The following is a 19,518-nucleotide window of genomic DNA, read 5'->3' on the forward strand; positions in this document are numbered from 1 at the left end:
CTATGATAAGCGCGCCAGATTTATGATGCACAGAATCAGATTGCATGTGATAGTTCCAATAGGTAATCTAAGGTCCATAAGTTATTTAGAAACTATGAAGTAGGTATTATTTATTATCCTAGAATAAACAAGACCTTATATTCTTTATTAGCATAAAATAAATGTCGAGTGAGATAACATTTCAACTAGTCACGAAAAGGCTTAATTAACCAATTTTAAAACAAATGTTTCTGCACTGCCGAATATCGAAAAAAGTTCGATACCAATTCGCCAATAGGTCAGATTTTATTGAAACCCCTGGCATGTACCGTCCGGTTTTAACAACCAATCAAACTGACGATGACATTGATACCTTCGGGAGTACAATACCACAACGAATACTAGCAATCAAACTCTGCCGTCAATCTAAATATTTAACAACCTCGCGTTTTGGAAATCTGCACAACAATGTTTGTTTTAGGTATTGGTTAGTTAGCAGTTAATAGTTCTGATTTCTATATTAAAACTAGGTATTCATTGAAAGTAACAAAATATAGGTACAAAAAATATTTTAATATCTGTTATTGATTTTACCTATTGCTATTAAAGTATTTGGCCCAATCGCAAAATGTCGTTTTCCCTACATCTTCAATAGCATTCATCTTATGATTCTTCCTGCTTTACTGTCTCTTACAAAGTCCGTGCAAGTTTAGTAGAAATCATATCTATAAGATATACCTACCTATGACTAAGCGACAAATTAAATTTAGCATTTAACATACATGGCAATGATATTTTCACTAACATAAACGTAGTCGGTAAAACATATTTAATATAAATTAAGGATAGGTACTGAGTCACAGTAATTAAAACTGCCCATTACCGCAAAGGAAAAGTACAGATTTATATATTCCCTGCACTTTTTAACGACAGCCCAAATCCGAGTTTAATTTCAACCATAATTAAGTACATTTTGAATATGAATTTCGGCTTACAGGACTTAAACTGATTCAATTTCATTTCATTTAAAATTTGTCGTGTACGTTCTTAAACCGGATTCATTACCGCGCACAGTATACAGATTATTTATTCAGATACAAATATAAACTTTTATTTATCTTTCCATTTACCTAGTTTCGTAAATTATTCTTAATTCTGAGCGCAAGATGTAGGTGAACAGCCACCAAAGCAATGTGGTACTAATTTCAAAGTAATGGGGGTTCGGAACGAGGAACACGGAAAAAATTCGGTAAAATTAAAAGCGCGCCAATAAAATTGGTTATTGAATTATGTCATCGGCGCAATGGAGCTTTGGACATTGATTGATTTCCATGCAACCTGTCACCCCCACCTCCGACCCTTTGCGCCCTAGAATCTGTTATCATTCAGTATATTTGCATATCTTTATCACAACACCTGAAAAAATTTGCTCCTAAATTAAAAAAAAATCTTTGATTCGATAAGACTAGTGTTAATATTAATAGCAAATGACTTGAAAAATGTAAGTTAAATGTTCATGTAACGTGTTTATTTTTTTTACTTGTGTTCTGATTTTCATAAAGTTCGTCTATATTTTTTCATTTCAGTTCGTCCATATTTTTTTCGCCATTTCAGCTTCAGCATCATGATGGTTTTTCAATGTCGGTTTATCGTTTCTAGATCAAATAGAATTAATTCTTACGTACTATCTAGCTTTTACTCATATTGTTTTATCCTTTTCTCATGTTGCTAAGAAATGTAAGACAGTTAAGGGTCGTGTAAAAATTGCATACTTGTTCTTCTTGAAAACATGGAAGGATTTTTATTTATTTCGGTAATTTTCACGACCTAATTTTATTTATTTTTATAGCATGTTAGAATATACCTTTTTCATAATTTATTTATTATAAAGAAGGTACCTCAGTTCATAAATAATACAAATCCAGACCGTAGAGTCAATTAGTATCTTACCTAGCCTTTTCCCATGGCCTTTTTCCCATGGAGTATTTAGTTCACGTATCAGCCGAATTACATAATAGGCATAGTGGATGAAAAGTAATTAATCAGAATTTTAGATAACCCTAAAATAATGGACCCGTATTTTCTCTTATCTCTCACAAACAAGTAACAACGAAGATGCAACATGATTTAATTTTGTGTTACGTCACTTTAAAGAACAAATTTTACATCGTGACGTAACGAGCCCTCACTCTCAATCTTCGTTGCGTTATATCTTAGAAAATGTCTAATGTTTTTTTTAAATTTTAATCTAAAATTCGGACTAATAAAATTCACTATTTTTTTATCGCCATCAATAAATTAAATACATGCATGGTAGTTGTTATCATAAGTAACATTTTGAATATTTTATATTTATTTTTATAAATGAAAATATGCTTTTTGATTTTAACATACCTACATGCATTGTTATTTTTGTCTGCTACATCTACTAATAATTTTCACACGTAGAGTTACTTTGCCATTTATCATATTATCTAGTTAGGAACGAGTTTTATCAAATGTATACTGGGAACAAATAGATATAAATAATATTGGAGAATTATTGCATCACCGAGAACATAAAAGTCAGTTTTCTTAAACAAACTGTTTACTATTTTTAAGGTTCTATTTTCTAAATAAAGAGCTATTTTTAGAAAAACGGACGTCCACGTTGTCAGTGAAAATTAGCCTCAATATATTCGATTCAAGTATCGCGACTGTCATAAATAAATAATGCATTGATCGTTCCAAATATGAATGACTTCCAATGGACAACGATTGGGGCGTGCCCCGCGCCCCGCCGCGCCCGCCGGTCCAACCCCGACGGGTCTGCGCAAGAGTCACTCAATCATCAACCAACCCCCAGACGTAAACAGTGACGTAGTCTAATAGACCAATACTTTTCTTTTTAATTATTTTTCATTGTGAAGTGTATTTTTTGTGTTAATTTTCAAAAAGTGATTTGTGACTTTAGTGACAGTTAGTAATATTTTTTTTGCAGTTTTTTTTTTTACGTTCATAAAATACATTTCGCAATTGGACTGAAAAGGTAACTTTTTCAAGATTCTTTTTATAACCAGAGGAGCTTTCGATTAACAAAGACTCTTTTAATTTTGCAACCGCGAACTTTTAAAAGCTGTGCAAATGATAAAACCAAATAAGTAAATATGTACCAATTTTTGCTTTGCGTGTCTACGAATTTAAATGGTGTTAAACATGTATTTATTGTTATTGCGAATGTCAACTTGCCTCTGCAATTCAGTATTTTGGCTTTTACTATTTAACCTTCCCGCTATGTAACTTAAATTATATCTCAATTTTCAAACGATCTTCAGACTACGCTTAGTTGTTTTATATGTACTTAGGCAATGTACAGTCCATACATATCGAAACCTGGTACAGTGTGACTTGCACAAATTGTTGGCGAAAATGATCTTATGATTTAAGTACTTTGATCTCACTTTTTATCTAACATTGTATCATTATCTGAGGACCACCTTTTAGCCAGCTGCGGTAGGTCTTCAGCCGTCAAATAGGCTATCAAGTACGTGCGGGCTATTGAAAGGGTTAAGATGTATTACTTTTGAGGAAACTTGATAGTTTTGAGCTTGGGTTGTCTTCATGTATCAATGAGCCCTTGATGACACAACGTTAGGAGTCTGCCTAAACTTGCATCTTTTGCATTAAAATTTTTATGATATAATAACATACATTAACTATGCTAAATATGCTATTTAATAATTTCCATGTATGTAGGGAAATAATATTTAGTTTGTTTTTATTGCGTTTATATTTACTAGCTTCCGCCCGCGGCCCGAGGTAACTGTCCTATGCCCTTCTCCTGGATCTAAGCTATCTCTTAAAACTAATTTTCATCTTAAGCGTGTGACATCATGCTTTCAATTCTTCTTTATTTAAGTACCGTCGCGTCGTACAAATCCTTGACGTAATGATGATGACTTATACAGTCTTTGTTTCAAAATCTACTTTACTTAACTTAATACTATACTTACACTTATATTACTTATACTTTACTTAACTTAATTTTCTATTTGTATATTTACTTTTTTCTGTTTAAATTTTTCGGGAAATATAACTTCATCGTAATTTCACATCTTTGAGTACCCGCTCACTGCAGACTGAACATTCGGTAGACGATTTACCCGGACGGTTGGCAATTTCTTTTTTAACGAAACTCTTGACTCTAAGTAATTAATGTTTTTAGTCGGTCTGATACCGGCGAAATACCTACCTATCTTTGCAATATGCGTACTACCATTCATTATGAGCCCAAACAAACTATCGGCGACTAAAAGTTTGCAGTGCACCATTCCTGGGATACGCAATAATAAACATTGCAATACTAATTGAGTAAAATATTAATGACATATAAAATCGACAATACTTAACTTAATTTTCTATTTTGTATATTTACTTTTTTCTGTTTAAATTTTTCGCGAAATATAACTTCATCGTAATTTCACACTCTCTCATCTTTGAGTAGCCGCAAACTGCAGACTCAACATTCGGTTGACGATTCACCGACGGTTGGCAATTTCTTCAATGCAATTTCTTCATTTCTTCAAACGAAACTCTTGACTCTAATTAATGTTTTTAGTCGGTCTGATCCCGACGAAATACCTGATCTTTGTAATACGCGTACTACCATTCATTATGAGCCCAAACAAACTATCGGCGACTAAAAATTTGCAGTGTACCATTCCTGGGATACGCAAAAATAAACATTGCAATACTAATTGAGTAAAATATTAATGACATATAAAATCGACAATAATTTAACCACCATGTGAGTGGTTTAAATAAATTCGACATACTGATGGATTAAGGACTGCGGTCTCGATAAATATGCCAACGATATTATAAATATGTGGATTCCAGTTATAATTACTGGTCAATATATTTACAGTTTAAACGCAAAATTTAATTGTTACTTAACTGGGTAATATTATAAACGTGTCAATTTGTACGTGTGGATAATTTACTCTTTCATGTATTAACTGCGGAGAGATTTTTCGATAACCTGTAGGTTTCGGCTGTCATTAGAAAATCTTTGGCAGTCGTTACGGGTAGTCAGAAGCCGGTAAGTCTGACAACCAGTCTTACCTAGACGCAATAGGCCGGGTAACTGGGTTGAGGAGGTCGGATAGGCAATCGCTCCTTCTAGAACACTGATACTCAGCTGCATCCAGAGAGAATGGAAGCCGACCCCGACATAGTTAGCGAGGCAGATGATGAACCTTTGAGTGATTTTTATAAAAAGACAACACTGTAAAGATAAGTTTTTGCAGCTGTTTCCCATTGTTCCACCCGCGAATTGCTTCTCCTTCTCGGAGAAAAAGTAGCCTAGGTTGTTTTTCAGACTCTTTACTATAGTATCTGTTAAAAACAAATCATTAATGGTTCAGTCAGTAGTAGTGGCGCGAATGTGCGACAAACAGAAAGATGTAATTAAGGATAGTAATACATATATAATGTAAGTACCTATCTATGTGTTTCTGCTAATTGGATCCGGGAAGTAGTGGGACTCGGATAGAGACAAGACCTCGAGCAACAGCTAGTTTCAAAATATATTGAAAATACACTAGCAGAAACATTAATTGACCTAATGATATCGACCTACATTTTATAATAGTTAGTTGCGTTAAAGTATGGCGAAGTTTAATAAAACTAATAGATACGGCGGAAAATAATATCAGACGTATCTATTAGTTTTATTTTTCATTAGACTTTCATTACTTTAACAACTAATTTCCAGTTTTCTTTTAAGTAACTTTTTATTTTCATAAACGTTATGCATAAACCTAGGAACAAACCATAGTGTTTTGATAAACTTGGATTACATTACTTATGATTAATAAGTATAGTGTCGGGTGGTTGGGGGGAAAGGCCGAGTAAAAGACTATGCAGATGATGAAAGTACATTTAATATTTCCTTTACCAAAAACTTATTAATAGCTTGCATAATAACTAAGTACAGTTACAAAGCATACCTTTTACTCAATAAAAACTGTTTTAAATCGTAAATTTTTAATTACTTAGGTACTTGTCACAAATATAATTTCTAACGTAGGTTGCGTTAAATGAATTTTCCGATAGAAAACTATAACTCACGCCGTTAATACTGAAATTAAAATTCGCTTATTTGTCAAGTTGTTAAGGTTTGCTATTAATGTGCTCTGGTCACGCTTATTGGCTTAATTTTTAATTGTTTTAACACATCAACACGTTTGCTATCGCTTGTCGCTCGCATTACACGGGAGATATTGTAAGGCAGCGTAAGTCACTAGTCACTTAGTAAAACGTTTTCTTGTATTTATTTTTCATAATTATATATACTTGATATTTTGTAAACATTTTTAAACGCTTCTCAAAATTAACGAATTTTTGACTATTTTATCAATTGCGACTGATTCTTTTCTATTTTTTTTTTCAAATTTTAATTATATCTGTATATGTTCTAAGTACGAAGACAATATAACTCACTCATCTCCAAACTTTTGTTCATTTTATAAAGATTGCAATATAACTACTTACCTACCTACTGCTACAGGAATACCTTTGATAAATGCACAGCGCTATAAACCACCAATAAAATGCATTACACACTAAATATTTTATATTAATAAACCCATACATGTTTGTTATTACAACAGCTGCATGAAGTCAAACAAAAAAATGCTCCGCCAAATTCTCTTCGGTATTTAGTCCCAAACATTCAAAAAACGTATTTAGTGTTTTTTGCGCCATCTCAATTTTAAAAGCAAGAAGCTACCGACTTTCCGATGTTATTATTGGTTTCGCTTTTGTTGTTAACCCTCCGGCGCACACCAGGCCTTTTCGACCGGGATCATCCCATCCTTTGTCCCGATACTTACCGGGATTATCCGAACCTAATTACCTGTTTTGCGAGTCTGTAATTACGTTTGCAAAAAGTATGCAATCCAACTTGTAAGTGACCGACGGACAGACAAAGAGTGAGAACACTGCTACTGTAGAAGATCAAGCCATTCAGTGCTTGACGCAAACAAAATGTTTATTGTTTGATTTCCGAGAACATTTTGTGGTTGCTTTAAGTAAAATCCTCGTTTACAATAGTGTGCTAATCTTCTAGTTTTTTAGCGATACAACTAGTAAATATTTTTTACAAACTTTATGCAACTTTAAAATTACATCACAAGTTTTATTAATTATTTTAATGTACCTATTATGCAATAACATTTTGTATTCCATAACTACCAGCTATTGCAATTTATCTAAAATTCCCGCGAACAAATATATGTCTTTAACCAATAAAGACTAAATGCAAATACAATTTAGTTCACACGAGCATACTCGTTTGTATAATTGTACTGAATCAAACGGCACTCGTGAACGGTCCTCAAACCAATGGCCGTTTACAACAAGTGGTTATTAGAACAAAGCGAATAATGAACAAAATACGAGTAGCTCTCAGCTTTGTAGCCAAAAGATGTCAGCCACAAAGCCAAAATACAATAGAACTTTATTTTCTTACATTTGTTGCTATTCTTGATTGATTCCTTTCTCCGCATTGAGTTTGGAGTGCTCTCGAAAACCGCGAGCGGAAGATTTGCACTTGAGAATTATTTCACGCCATGTTTCCTGTGTGAAAATGTTGCTGATGTGTAGACGGTATATTTAATGCTCATGTCTTTATTATTTTCAGGTATGATGAAGAAATAGAAATAAATTCAAGATGCATTCAGCTTCAGCTTCATCAAGTGAGTACAGATTCTGTAACTGTTTTAAATATCGAATGTTCGGAAATATGCAATTTACGTTTAACGATCTGATTATCATCGTGTGACTATTCTGAAGTTCAGACCCCCGCCTAAACAAACGTATGGTACATTAATACACCGTTTCATTACCATGTATTTAACCTTCATGTCGATCCACCGTTAATTAGCAGCGAGCGAGATGACGTGTCCTGGCCAATTTGTCCCATCGACGTATTCCCACGAGCTGCGCTAACGCATCTGCCGCTGACACTCCCCCACCCCGCGAGTTGACCCAATACTGATACCGTTTATTAGTTCGCTTGTAATGGCCTAATGTTTTGAGGGTTATTGATTCCTATCCTATATTATTTTTGTAGTGGATACGTATATTTTTTTAATTTTGTGTTTTGTCTTGTTGACCACAAAATTATGCAAAAGAAAAAAAATCTCCATAACTAAAATAAGATTTTCTTTTATTACAATCGTTTAAATTTATATTTGAACCGTTTTTTTTGTCTTATGGAGTCATATTTAATTTCCCAAACGGCTATACAACATAAAACGTACGTTAACAGATTTTTGCCCATTGCATTTGTTACTACAGAAAATATTTCTGTGCCCAATATGGTACCTACCTAATAATTACCATATAGCATCCGTTTCTCTCAGCGATCCAATTCACAAATGGGGTTCTCTCAAAGTCACACCAAAATTGATGTGGGAACTCAACGGTATAAATATTTGAAATAAATTGTAATTTAAATAACATCCCTGATTAATAATCGTGCGCATTTGACCCTATGCTGCGTGTCACGCCATGGGATCGCGCGTCCCGGGTCCATCAGACACAGGTGGGCGTTCGCACGGTTGATAAGGATCGTTACGAATGATTCAGAGGTGATAGGCCTAAAAATGTGTTTGTTATCCCACTAACTAACTATAATGTAAATAAAATCCAAACAATAGTGCAACTTAACTAACTTAACTTAGTTTTTTTTTATAAGTTTAAACTTACATAATATGATAACTGTATCGCAATAAAATGTATTTTCTTTCTTTTCTTCTTTATTATTTTCTTTCTTTTCTGTAGATTAATCATTTATTAATTAATTACATAAATGTCTACATCAGTTTGATTTTTAGAAAGTCTATTAAAAACCTATTTCATGACCTACCCCAACCGATCAAACCAAACAAATCGAAACACGTACAAAAAACGAAAGTAGAACTCTATGGGGCATTGTGATCGACTTGTATGATCAAGTTGTCTTTACACACGAACCTATAATTATCTATCTCCTTTTTATTCTCGGTTTCGTATTGTTTAGTTGAATTTTTTTCCGATCACTCGACACCGCGTTTCCTGCTTCGCAAGTGTATTGAGGCATTGAATGCGATGTCTTATTCAGTTTGCCTTTATGCCTTTTCGACTGGTCGCTTTTGGGCGGCTAACAAAAATGGCGTCTTATCCTCGCGGCCGTGGGATCAGATAATGTATTGTGTAGTTTTAGGGTACGGTGGCAAAGAAAATATGCTTGTTTATTTTTATTTAAAGAACCTAAGAAAAACTGAAACTTGAATGAAATCGTAAATGTTGCAAAACAATAATCTTCCTTCGCGAATAAGATAACAAATCTAAAACCTACTTAGATAGTTTGATTACGAAATTACGTTGACTAGATTTCTAGTCTAGACATATTATTTTCAGACACTGAAATAATTTGTGTTATTTGTACGAGTAGCAAAGATATATGAAATTGTGCCTTATCAACTAGGTAATTCGGTTATAAGGCACAAGTTGTCTGGCATAATGTCTGGCCTAGGAATTATAGGCACTTAATGATCCGAATTTATCCGATCCCCTGTGCCACAACGGCTTAAAAGCCGCAGGGGTTTCTACAAAACCGTTGCTCCTGTCGATGGTGAGGCCTCTCGAGCCAGACGGGATCTTTGGCGATCGAGGAGTTTACTGCCCTCCCCGTTTGTCCCGCTCTTAGAAAGTCTCCCTCCTGGACACGATCTCCCGAGAAGAGTCTGGCAGTCTCTAAACAGACTCCGAACACAGGTAGGCCGGAGCAAAGATAATCGCTCCAGGTGGGGTTTCGCGGGCGGGGCGGACCTTGGGTGCGAGTGCGGGGCTGCCGTGCAGACGATGTCCCACCTAATCGCATGTCCACTGTGCCCTGAAACCTGCTCGCGGGAGGACTTAATGAGCGCATCCGGCCGTGCTCTCGCTGTGGCGGCATATTGGGCTGACATAGTGTAGTCTCAATATATGACATGTCATCGACTCGAAAGAAGAAGAAGAATGATCCGAATTCAGTCCTAGACCTTCAAAATATTGCTTATAGAGAATTTCTATAAAATAGGAACTGATTCTGTCTGTACCTATTATGTAAATAAAATTTCCACTGTGTAATATTATTATTTAACAAGGTATAACGTAACCGAACCGTAAACAGTCATTACCATTGATCAAATTAGCCACCCATTAGTCAAATATTGGATTTGACAACCAAAAATGGTTCGGTTATCGTTTTGGTTAAACCGCTAGACTTTATACTTACGGAACCCTTAAATGAAGAGATCTCACGAGCTCATTCAATAGCAATGAAGTTTTTTTTCGCAAAGGGCGAAGTAAATGGCGATATTCAGTGGCAGCGAGTCCATTCACATCAATAAAGTCTTCAAACTGAATTGTATTCAGAAAATATTATGACAGCGAATATTTTCTAGAGTAGTTAAGCGAACAGGGTTATTTTTGCACTCAAAATTTCTTCTACCATTAGATACCACTATTAACGATACCTATTTATTTTTGTTAGCAAAATCACATAACACATTGCAACTCATTACGGCACCAGATATATTACTTAGCAGTGACTTTAAATGAATGGCATTTTATGTCTTGTGAGAATCTTTTGTCTACTTAATACTACTTTGCCTATTCCACGCGGTTTCACGTGGGAAAAGTACGCGTATTGGGATAAAATATAGCCTATGTTATTCGGGAGTTAGTCACAAAATGAAGTGTAGTTTTCCAACAGCAAAAGAAGTTTTCAAATCGGTTCAGTAGTTTCCGAGCCTTTGGTGCACAAACAAACAAATAAAAATAAAATCCTTTTTAATTTATTATTAGTACCTAGGTATAGACTATTGCAAAAACAACGGGTTCTGTGAGTCATTCAAGCTCCGGCAGTAAAAGGCAGGGTGCGATAAATTACGATTGCCTCCCCACAGGGGCGGAGCCTCGGGCGTTGCTCAATCGTTGGCCTCAGTGACAGTTAAACTTTGATTTATTAGTGGGAGTGCACTTTTGTTATACTTCTGTACATAGTTTTGAGGATACAAAAGATTTGAACGGTTCTGTTTCATCGGAAGGCGTGATAGTTACGATGTTATATTTTAAATGTTTATCTATTAAAGATGGTAAATTTGTACCTCCTTTTTTGGGAATTCGGTTAAAAATGAGTGTAGATAAGTTTTATTTTGAAAATTAACAACATATTTTGTTTCTACCCAGGTCGTATCCTGTATGACGTGCCATGCGCCGTCTGTCGAGACCACTCATCAGGAAAGCACTACGGCGTCTTTGCGTGCGACGGCTGCGCAGGATTCTTCAAGCGATCCGTGCGCCGCGACCGACGGTACACGTGCAAAGCGCGGAACCCGGGAGGCTGTCTGGTTGATAAAGCTCACAGAAATCAATGCCGCTCCTGTCGACTGGATAAGTGTCTGCAAGCTGGCATGAATAAAGATGGTGAATATTATTTTTTAAATTTTGTAACTGTAGAATAATACCTACATAATTGATTGGCTAACAATTGTTTATATTTCCAGCCGTCCAACACGAAAGAGGCCCTCGAAACTCAACGATCCGCCGCCAAATGGCGTTATTCATGAAAGACCCATTGCCAGGCTCCGAAGTCGGCGGACCAATCCCGCCGCCATTGAACTTAGCTTTGCCAAAGCACGACCTGATGCCGTCACAACCAATGCCGTTATACAACCCTTACAATTACCCCTCCATAGGCGTCTTTAGTCCTCCGATTAATCCTGTCCCCCATCGGCCTCCGTCTCCCCTCCCTCCTTTGAATCCTTTTCTCTTCGGAGCGAATGATCCAGCGGCAATATGTGAAGCAGCTGCCCGTCTGCTGTTCATGAACGTCCGATGGTCACGCAACATTCCCGCTTTCGCAAACCTTTCCTTGCAAGACCGACTTCTCCTTCTCGAACAGTCCTGGAAAAGCCTCTTCGTATTAGGAGCAGCTCAATTTCTCTACCCCATGGATTTAAACGTACTAATAGATAGGAATATTTCAATTGGAGACAATAAAAAAGACGCAGAAATATTTGAGTCGGCTTTAGCTCAAATATCTAAAGTAAATCCGGATGCAAATGAATATGCGTGTCTTCGGGCGATTTTACTGTTCAAGGCGACTTCAGACAAAAACGGGGACAGTCCTAACAAAGAGTCGGAGAATCGAAGACTTGAAAATGCTACTGCGGTCGCTGTCCTGCATGATCAGTCCACCTACATGTTGAATGAGGTAAGAATCGTCAGTTCCTATCTATAGACTAAGACTAGAGACTTCATTAATTATTTTAAAATTACCAGTTCAAGTAATTGATGTCTTCCTTTAGCGTAGTGTAATTGGTTTAGAAGAAGATACCTTACATGACATAAATATGTTTTTATAAATATGTAATTAATTTATTATACGTTTCTCTCTACAGTATTGTCTGCGTGCCTATCCGCTGCAGCTGGCGCGATCTAGCAGACTCCTGAACTTGTTGCCCATCATCCGGAGTGTGCCGAGCTGCGCCATCGTTGAATTGTTCTTCAGAGCAACTGTTGGGGACACCCCCATCGAACGCATACTTGCCGATATGTACACCAGCGGCCGGATTACCGAATAGAAGTAAACTTTTAAAATCTCAAATTGTATGTACTGGTACTTTCCACATGTAGTACTTACTTGAAATGTCAAGCAATTAAACCTCTTACAATTATATAGACACTTCAGTCTAAGTATTCAGTCGTATATGATAATGACAATGAATAATGAACTATCGCTGTGTAATATCTCGTTATGTATCCGTGTATTCGATCTCGGTGTCATCTATTTGACTAACTATTTATTGATATAACAAAATATGTCGTAATATTAAATAATGATGTCCATATGCAAATTGTTCAAGAGATTCAGTAGTGCGTACATAAATGTATTGAAGCGTTCGGAATTGTTAGTAAAGTATCACCTGATAGGTTAATAAAAAAGCCTACGGCGACATTTTATTATCAATATCAAAACTAGAAATATAGAATTTAAATACGATACCGGACTATTGTACTTATTCAGTGTGAACATTCTCTTTACATTTTATCTTCGCCGCGTGTGTCTCTGTGGCCGCGTCTTATGCGCGGGGGCACTTTATTCTGTAGTGTGTTGCAGAAAATATTTTATTGATATTCTTACACCAATCTCGATGTTGTAAATTTCTCTCGGTGTTCAAATGAACTTCTGCATATTCTCCATATTAACCCATCGTACATAGCTTTCTTTCGATAAAAAAACATTTTGGAATTATGAAATTAAGAAAAATCTAGTCAAAATTTCTTATTTTCTGAAAATAAACATTCCTTCAAAATACTTCAGTGTCTTGTGTCTTATTGTTGTACCTATAGTTTGTAAATATTATTTTGTATAGGTACTTATATTGTAAAAGTACTTAATTTGAAATTTAATTTTAGGTAGGTACATTTAAATAAATATTAGACGACCTAAGTATGACCAAAATCAAAATTGCCTTATTTTTAAGGGAGAGAAAACCAGACAATAAATTTTTGGCCGTTTTACTATAAATATACTTAAGTACCTAGTTATATGAAAATATATGTTTACTATTTATTTAAGTAATAAGTACTATGTAAAAACTATTTTAAATAATTTAATTTGTCCCAAGCTTTAAATACCTATAATAAATGTATATTAAAATCAGTTGTTGTTTCAATTATTTTCCACTTAATGCTGGCCTAGTTAAAGCTTAAGCCGAAATTATCAAAATTGTTATATTTGGTAAGTATTTACTATTATATAGTTTTGTCACTTACAATTTATAAGGAATAAAGTTTAAAGTCAAGGGAGATTACACACGAGCGACAGCGAGTCTCCCACACTCACTTTTTCTCTAAACTTTTAGCACGCGTACTAAGTATTAAATTCACCCAAACCTACAAGTAAAACTTATGCCAATTACTTAGTAGGAAGTTATAGAATTTTATTTCCAACAAAATAAAAACTTAGCCCCCACAATATAGGTACTAAGAGCAATAATAATTACGTGCCCCCATGACAGTATGACAAACAGACAAACTACACCACGTCAGCGGCATGTGTGTGTATTATTGTGCCCAAATCCCCGATTAATCTCAAACTTTTATGAGCTTTTGTTCACTCCCTATTGAGATTTTTTGTAAGCTCATCCCATCAACAAAGGCCATCCATTTACGCTGCAAATTACTACCCTAACTCTTGCTTATATGGCTTAGTTTACTATAACATGCAAAATTATAAGCAGTCTTCTAATTTCGACCTCTATGGTCAAAGAGCTTAGGCTCATTTTTCATTGGCAAATTCAACTGCAAGCGCGTATTAACTTCTAAAGTTTATAGATTTTCGGTCGCGTCAATTTGTGTATTGTCATATCAGACATAATAGCTATCCCATCCTCACGGATTTATTGGTTGAAACCTGATGACAGTTGCTACGGTTTTTGACAAATTTGTTTCTGCATCCCTTTCTTGCTTGGAAGATTTTTGGTTTACAAGTGTGAGAGGGATAGAATAATGTCGAATTGAAAGACCTACTTAGGGAAATATGGCAGTTATAGAGTGAATTTAATGAAGTATAATAGGGTGACAGTCCTTTATGTGTGTGTCACCGTCAGGAACGTGACAATATTTCTGAATGTGACTTATTGTCGTCGGTTAATGCGCCCCAAAATATCTTGTAACCAACTTTATGAGTCACTTTTTTGCCGATTTGTGGGATTGTTCGTGCAGTCTATTAATACTTACCTTTAGATACATTGTCTAACGTCCGGCTGCATTTATTACATTGCAGAGTTAGGTAGGTATTAAGAATGAGAAAAGAAGGCTAATTTTTGAACCTAACTTAAACACATCAAAATGTTTTTTTCTTCCCAATATAAGTAGATATTTATAAATTAATTTGATATTTTTATTTTTTTAAATATTTACGCAAAATGTGTTCGTAAGCGCATAACTAAACAACAATTTTATCAACTAATTTTTTTTAATGTTCTTTGAAGTCCAAAGATTGTTTTACGGCGAGTAAAAATCGAATAATTGCCGGGAAGTTGTTGATATGGGACGCGAGTGAAACCGCGGGGGACAGCTAGTTATATATTAATTTTTATATTGAGAGCAGAGATTGCAACAGATATTTTAGTTGTGTCCCGAAGGCACTTCTTTCCGCACCCAGACAAACAGTATCTACCCTATGGCTCTTGACTCAGAGTGAGAGAATAGAGAGCGCACCTGCGTCTGCGCAAATGCTAGTACTTAGGTATGTCCTGCGGAGCTGGCTGATATCCTTGGCCAGAAAAGCCACCGTTACCAACAACCGATCTGGAGACTATCACCAATTAATCCTTCCTGATTTCTCAATATTTTAAATACAGATTTACGGAAAAATCTATCTCCGTTCCTTGCCACATCGTGCACACTTATCCCAGGTAGCTGTTATTGAAAGGCTTAGGTTATAACCATTATAGTAGGGTATATGACTACGATGAAGAACCACTTAGGTACATAAATACCTAGCAAAGGCTCTAGGTATCTTTGAGATTGCTTAGAAATAAGAAAGATACTTCTTAGTTTGTCACCTTAAAAGTAAATTATTTACTGAGCTATAAAGCATGAAAAACAGTCGCAGCACCTTTGAACAATTATGCATATAAACTACATTGATGGTCCTTTCAGTTCAATTTGTTCGCGTGTGTTGCTTTAGGAAGCTAGCGCGATGACCTCCAGTTCCTTTCCTTTCCTTCTGAAATAAATTATTAGGTTATTGAAAGTTTTTGTTTTTCAATCCATTGCCCAGTTTTTCAATATTGACTCTGATTCCTCACAAAGAATTTGTGAAAACACTATCTGAATTCTGAGGATCTTGGACGAAACAGCAATAGGTAAATAATCACAATAGGATAATCTATACTTATATTATAAAGAGGAAATAATTGTATTTTTGTTTCTTTCAATTTCGCAATGTCATCTTTGATTCAATCTCGCATCCTTATCTGTTTTGGTCTTGTATGCCGGATAGGGGACTATTGAGCTGCTTATGATGCAGGGAAAGCTTGAGGAATCCAGGCCACTAGGAAGATCGGCTTTGAGGTGGATTGACCAGATAAGAGCAGCAGTAAATGGCTCATCATCACTACACATTCACTCATCAATGCACGAAGAAGTGACAACGACAAAAAAGAAAGAAGTCTGGATAAGTGGCACAGTTGCAGCTGCCTCGCGATGTTTTTAGTGCCCGTGGGAAAAGAAGTTTTGTTTCCGACATCACGACACTAAAGTGTATTACTACTTCTGTATTGTATTGGGTAGGTACATATATCAAGAGCGCTTACCTTATATTTAGTTAAGAGATTTGACGCGAAGTAACTTCCGTACGGATTTGTACTCAGTGATTACCAAACTTGCATCTTGATGCCAAATTATAACACAGAAATCAGCCGTTAGAAGTCAGGGTCTCCCCTCCAAACATTTTCAGTAAAAAAGTCTTGCTTGTGAATAGAAGATTATATGAAACTGTCTTACGTTATTCTATTTACGATGTTTCGCCGATAATACTTCTGCAGAGCATCACGGCCCGGTCTAAGCCCATTATGACACTACGTTATACCTAATAATATTACAGGTGCCCTGAACGATTGGCGTAGATCTGTCACCTGGCGCAGTCCTCAGTTTACAACGTGACAGTTTACTAGTGACATGTTCAACAATGCCAAACACATAAATATTCCAAATCTATTGTTATTAACGAATAAAATGACTGGCCCTGTTGATACAGGGCCAGTCATTTTAAGATTCTTCAAAAGTAAATAAAAAAAAGAGCACCAATTGCTTGAATCTTAACATAAGGAGGAAAAATTGTAAGTTCTGTACCTATGTTTTTTTTTACTGTAGCGTTTTATTAGCCCTTTGTGTTATAGTAGATCGTTGAAGGTTAACTCAAAAGAGGTCTATACCAAATAATATTATACCTAATTACTACAGTAACTCCGAACTCAATCTAGTGACTAGGGATTGTACAAAAAGGCATTCCATTAATGTTCTGACCAAATGTATACATGATCATCAAGATTGTTATTTAAAATATTGTCTTACATAACTTTACATAAGCATCTAGCGTACTTATAATGTATTTAGTTTCTTTATTTAGGCATGTATTTGTCCTTAGACACCAAGTCAAGATGCCGTACGGAATCATCATGTCGGAGCTCGAGCTGCAGAGGGAAGCACAAGCCGAAAGAGGTGATGTACCCACATACCGTACCTAGCCAATATTTTTTTAACTGATAGGTAGGTTGCAAGGTTAGCGTTCGTTGCAAGTTGCATCAGAACTCGAAGCCCTACCTATTCTTATTACCTAGGTAGGTATAAAGAGATTCTTTCACAGATGTTAAGGTCGTTTAATTAGTTGGTAGGACTACTTCCTGATATCTGACCAAGGTCGCCAACAATGGTGAAAGTTTTTTAATGTAGCATTCCGAAATTTTCAAGGCAAGGAAAAAATGGTACCTACACAAACTCTTGGTTACTAACGAGAAATACCGTCGGCTTTTAAGTTTTTTGGTAATCTGCCCCCAGCTCCTGAAATACGAGACGGAAAATGTGAGACTCTCCGTAAAATTGTACTCTTGACTGGCCAGATCCAGTAAATATAAATCGAAAGAAAAAATATACATGTATAATTACGCCCGCAGTAGGGTATTCAAATATCTAATGTTCTGTTGCGTCCGAGTAAATTTCTGTGTTCTTAATAAAAAAAGAGGAACCGTGTTACTCATAAAAGGTGAGCGAGCAAAATCTGCAACAAAACTACCAATGTAAAAAAAAAGTCATCGTTGATGTCATTTTCCGACAATAATGATGACATATTTTTATTTATATACCGCCATCTGTCCGAAGAACCGGTTACTAACTGTACCAGTTAGGTGCTCGCGCCACCTGTTATTTTTATGCGGAACTAGGTAACTACAAATGTCTTTGCCTTGCTCAATGTGTGGATGTGACATTGGAATTAGTGTTGCCCAGTAATTTAAAGTTTATTATCTATAAGGTAATAAAACAACATAGTGAAGTATATTAAATGATTTCTGATAAATATTCATGCTCCATAACTATGAGATGAGTATATAATAATAAGCTCCCTTTTCATTAACGTTTCTTATCATATCTAAATTCTGCATAACTTCGTTTCTAGCACTAGCATTTTTGTAAGAGAATGTAGGTAACATTGCTACACACTTAATTTTAATCATGCATGTGTTTTTCAATATTTCAATTTATCAGCACGAAATATTTATTTACTCCTTGTTATTCACTAGAAATCACAGATGGCGCTGTTCCCAGTTTCTAGCTTGTTCAGAATTAGAGCACTGCACACATGAATAATGACAGTCAGAAAGTTTTATACACTCTTGTCATATTTTATCGTTCTTGAAATAAGGGTGACATTGCCTTGTATTCTAACTAATCGAATTTCGCTTGTAGTATAGTAGGACACGGATACGATACAGCGCGCTTTGGGAGTATTCGTTTCGTTCGTCTATGCATGTAACTGTGTAATTGTGTGCCTGTGTGCGGCAGTGCGGCAGCAGCAAGTAGCTGTCAAATAACTACTGGACGTGAAACGAGTTCGATTTTTCCTTTAAAAATGTTTTCTATTACGTTAATAGTTTAGCCTAGTTATGTACCCCTCTATTTATCCTAAGAAAATTATATTAACTTGTTATTTAACAAGCAGTACTTACGCTTACTACAGAAGCCATGGTTCAGTTGCACCCACCGTTGGAACTAGAGGAAATACCAAAAGAAGACGAAGAAAGGCTAGAAAAATTATTTTCTAAATTAGACACCGATGGAAATGGCAAGATCGACTTCCACGACCTGTCCGTGGCCCTCAAGGAGTTGGCTCCACACATCAACCGGAGTTATGCAGAGGTTAGAATGTAGACATTTCATATAATTCTTGCACTAACGGTTTCACCTTCCGACGCTGTGTTCGATTACCTGTCGACACGTACACCGCTATCAACTTTTTAATTCACGTGCTGTACTTCATTCACGAGGACCTTTTCGCCAGCCCTACTATATATTTTTTGATTTAGCATTACATAAAACCTCAATCTGTAATTTAATCTCTTCATTTTTATGCCACATAAAGTCTCTATCTATGACATAATTACGCATGCATTTCTGTTGTTTTCTAATATTTTTATTTAATTTATTAATATTTTTATATGACTACAAAATACTTCCTTTGGGATGATTTAGTTTCTAAGTGACAAAAAAAAAACATTAAAATGTCTTAGACTAAAGATTACACATGATAAATCATTGATAAATTATCTCATGTCAAGATTTATTCATGAGTCTGTTTTCATCACTGGTTTCTTTATGATGTATTAGTTTCCTTTTTGACCTGAATTTATGAATTATATTATACCCATCTATCACTTTGATCTAGACATCTAAACA

The 19,518-nt window shown here is 35.6% G+C and overlaps 2 protein-coding genes across 2 annotated transcripts in view; both read left to right on the forward strand.

The window, feature by feature from the left end:
• Nucleotides 1–2,823: 2,823 nt before the first annotated feature.
• LOC110373024 (nuclear receptor subfamily 2 group E member 1) lies at nt 2,824–12,725 on the forward strand. Its single transcript, XM_049838087.2, has 5 exons — nt 2,824–3,007; nt 7,664–7,718; nt 11,242–11,478; nt 11,559–12,268; nt 12,456–12,725. The coding sequence occupies exons 2-5, from the start codon at nt 7,694–7,696 to the stop codon at nt 12,636–12,638; spliced, it is 1,155 nt and encodes a 384-aa protein (XP_049694044.2). The 5' UTR covers nt 2,824–3,007; nt 7,664–7,693; the 3' UTR covers nt 12,639–12,725.
• A 4,131-nt stretch (nt 12,726–16,856) lies between these two features.
• LOC110373000 (calcium-binding mitochondrial carrier protein SCaMC-2) overlaps nt 16,857–19,518 on the forward strand; it is a 51,870-nt gene continuing 49,208 nt past the window's right edge. Inside the window, exons 1-3 of the mRNA XM_021330077.3 lie at nt 16,857–16,907; nt 17,216–17,289; nt 18,803–18,981. Coding sequence (XP_021185752.3) covers nt 17,229–17,289; nt 18,803–18,981 — 240 coding nt within the window. The 5' untranslated portion in view covers nt 16,857–16,907; nt 17,216–17,228. The remainder of the gene's footprint in view (nt 16,908–17,215; nt 17,290–18,802; nt 18,982–19,518) is intronic.

This window comes from Helicoverpa armigera, chromosome 1, assembly GCF_030705265.1.
Source record: "Helicoverpa armigera isolate CAAS_96S chromosome 1, ASM3070526v1, whole genome shotgun sequence".
Classification (NCBI taxonomy): Eukaryota; Metazoa; Arthropoda; class Insecta; order Lepidoptera; family Noctuidae; genus Helicoverpa; species Helicoverpa armigera.

Bases quoted from the DNA above. Each gene is read 5' to 3' on its own strand.
- LOC110373024 (XM_049838087.2), top strand. From the start codon at position 7,694: ATGCATTCAGCTTCAGCTTCATCAA. The intron at 11,479-11,558 runs GTGAATATTATT...TTATATTTCCAG, and splicing joins AGCTGGCATGAATAAAGATG to CCGTCCAACACGAAAGAGGC. The intron at 12,269-12,455 runs GTAAGAATCGTC...TTCTCTCTACAG, and splicing joins CCACCTACATGTTGAATGAG to TATTGTCTGCGTGCCTATCC.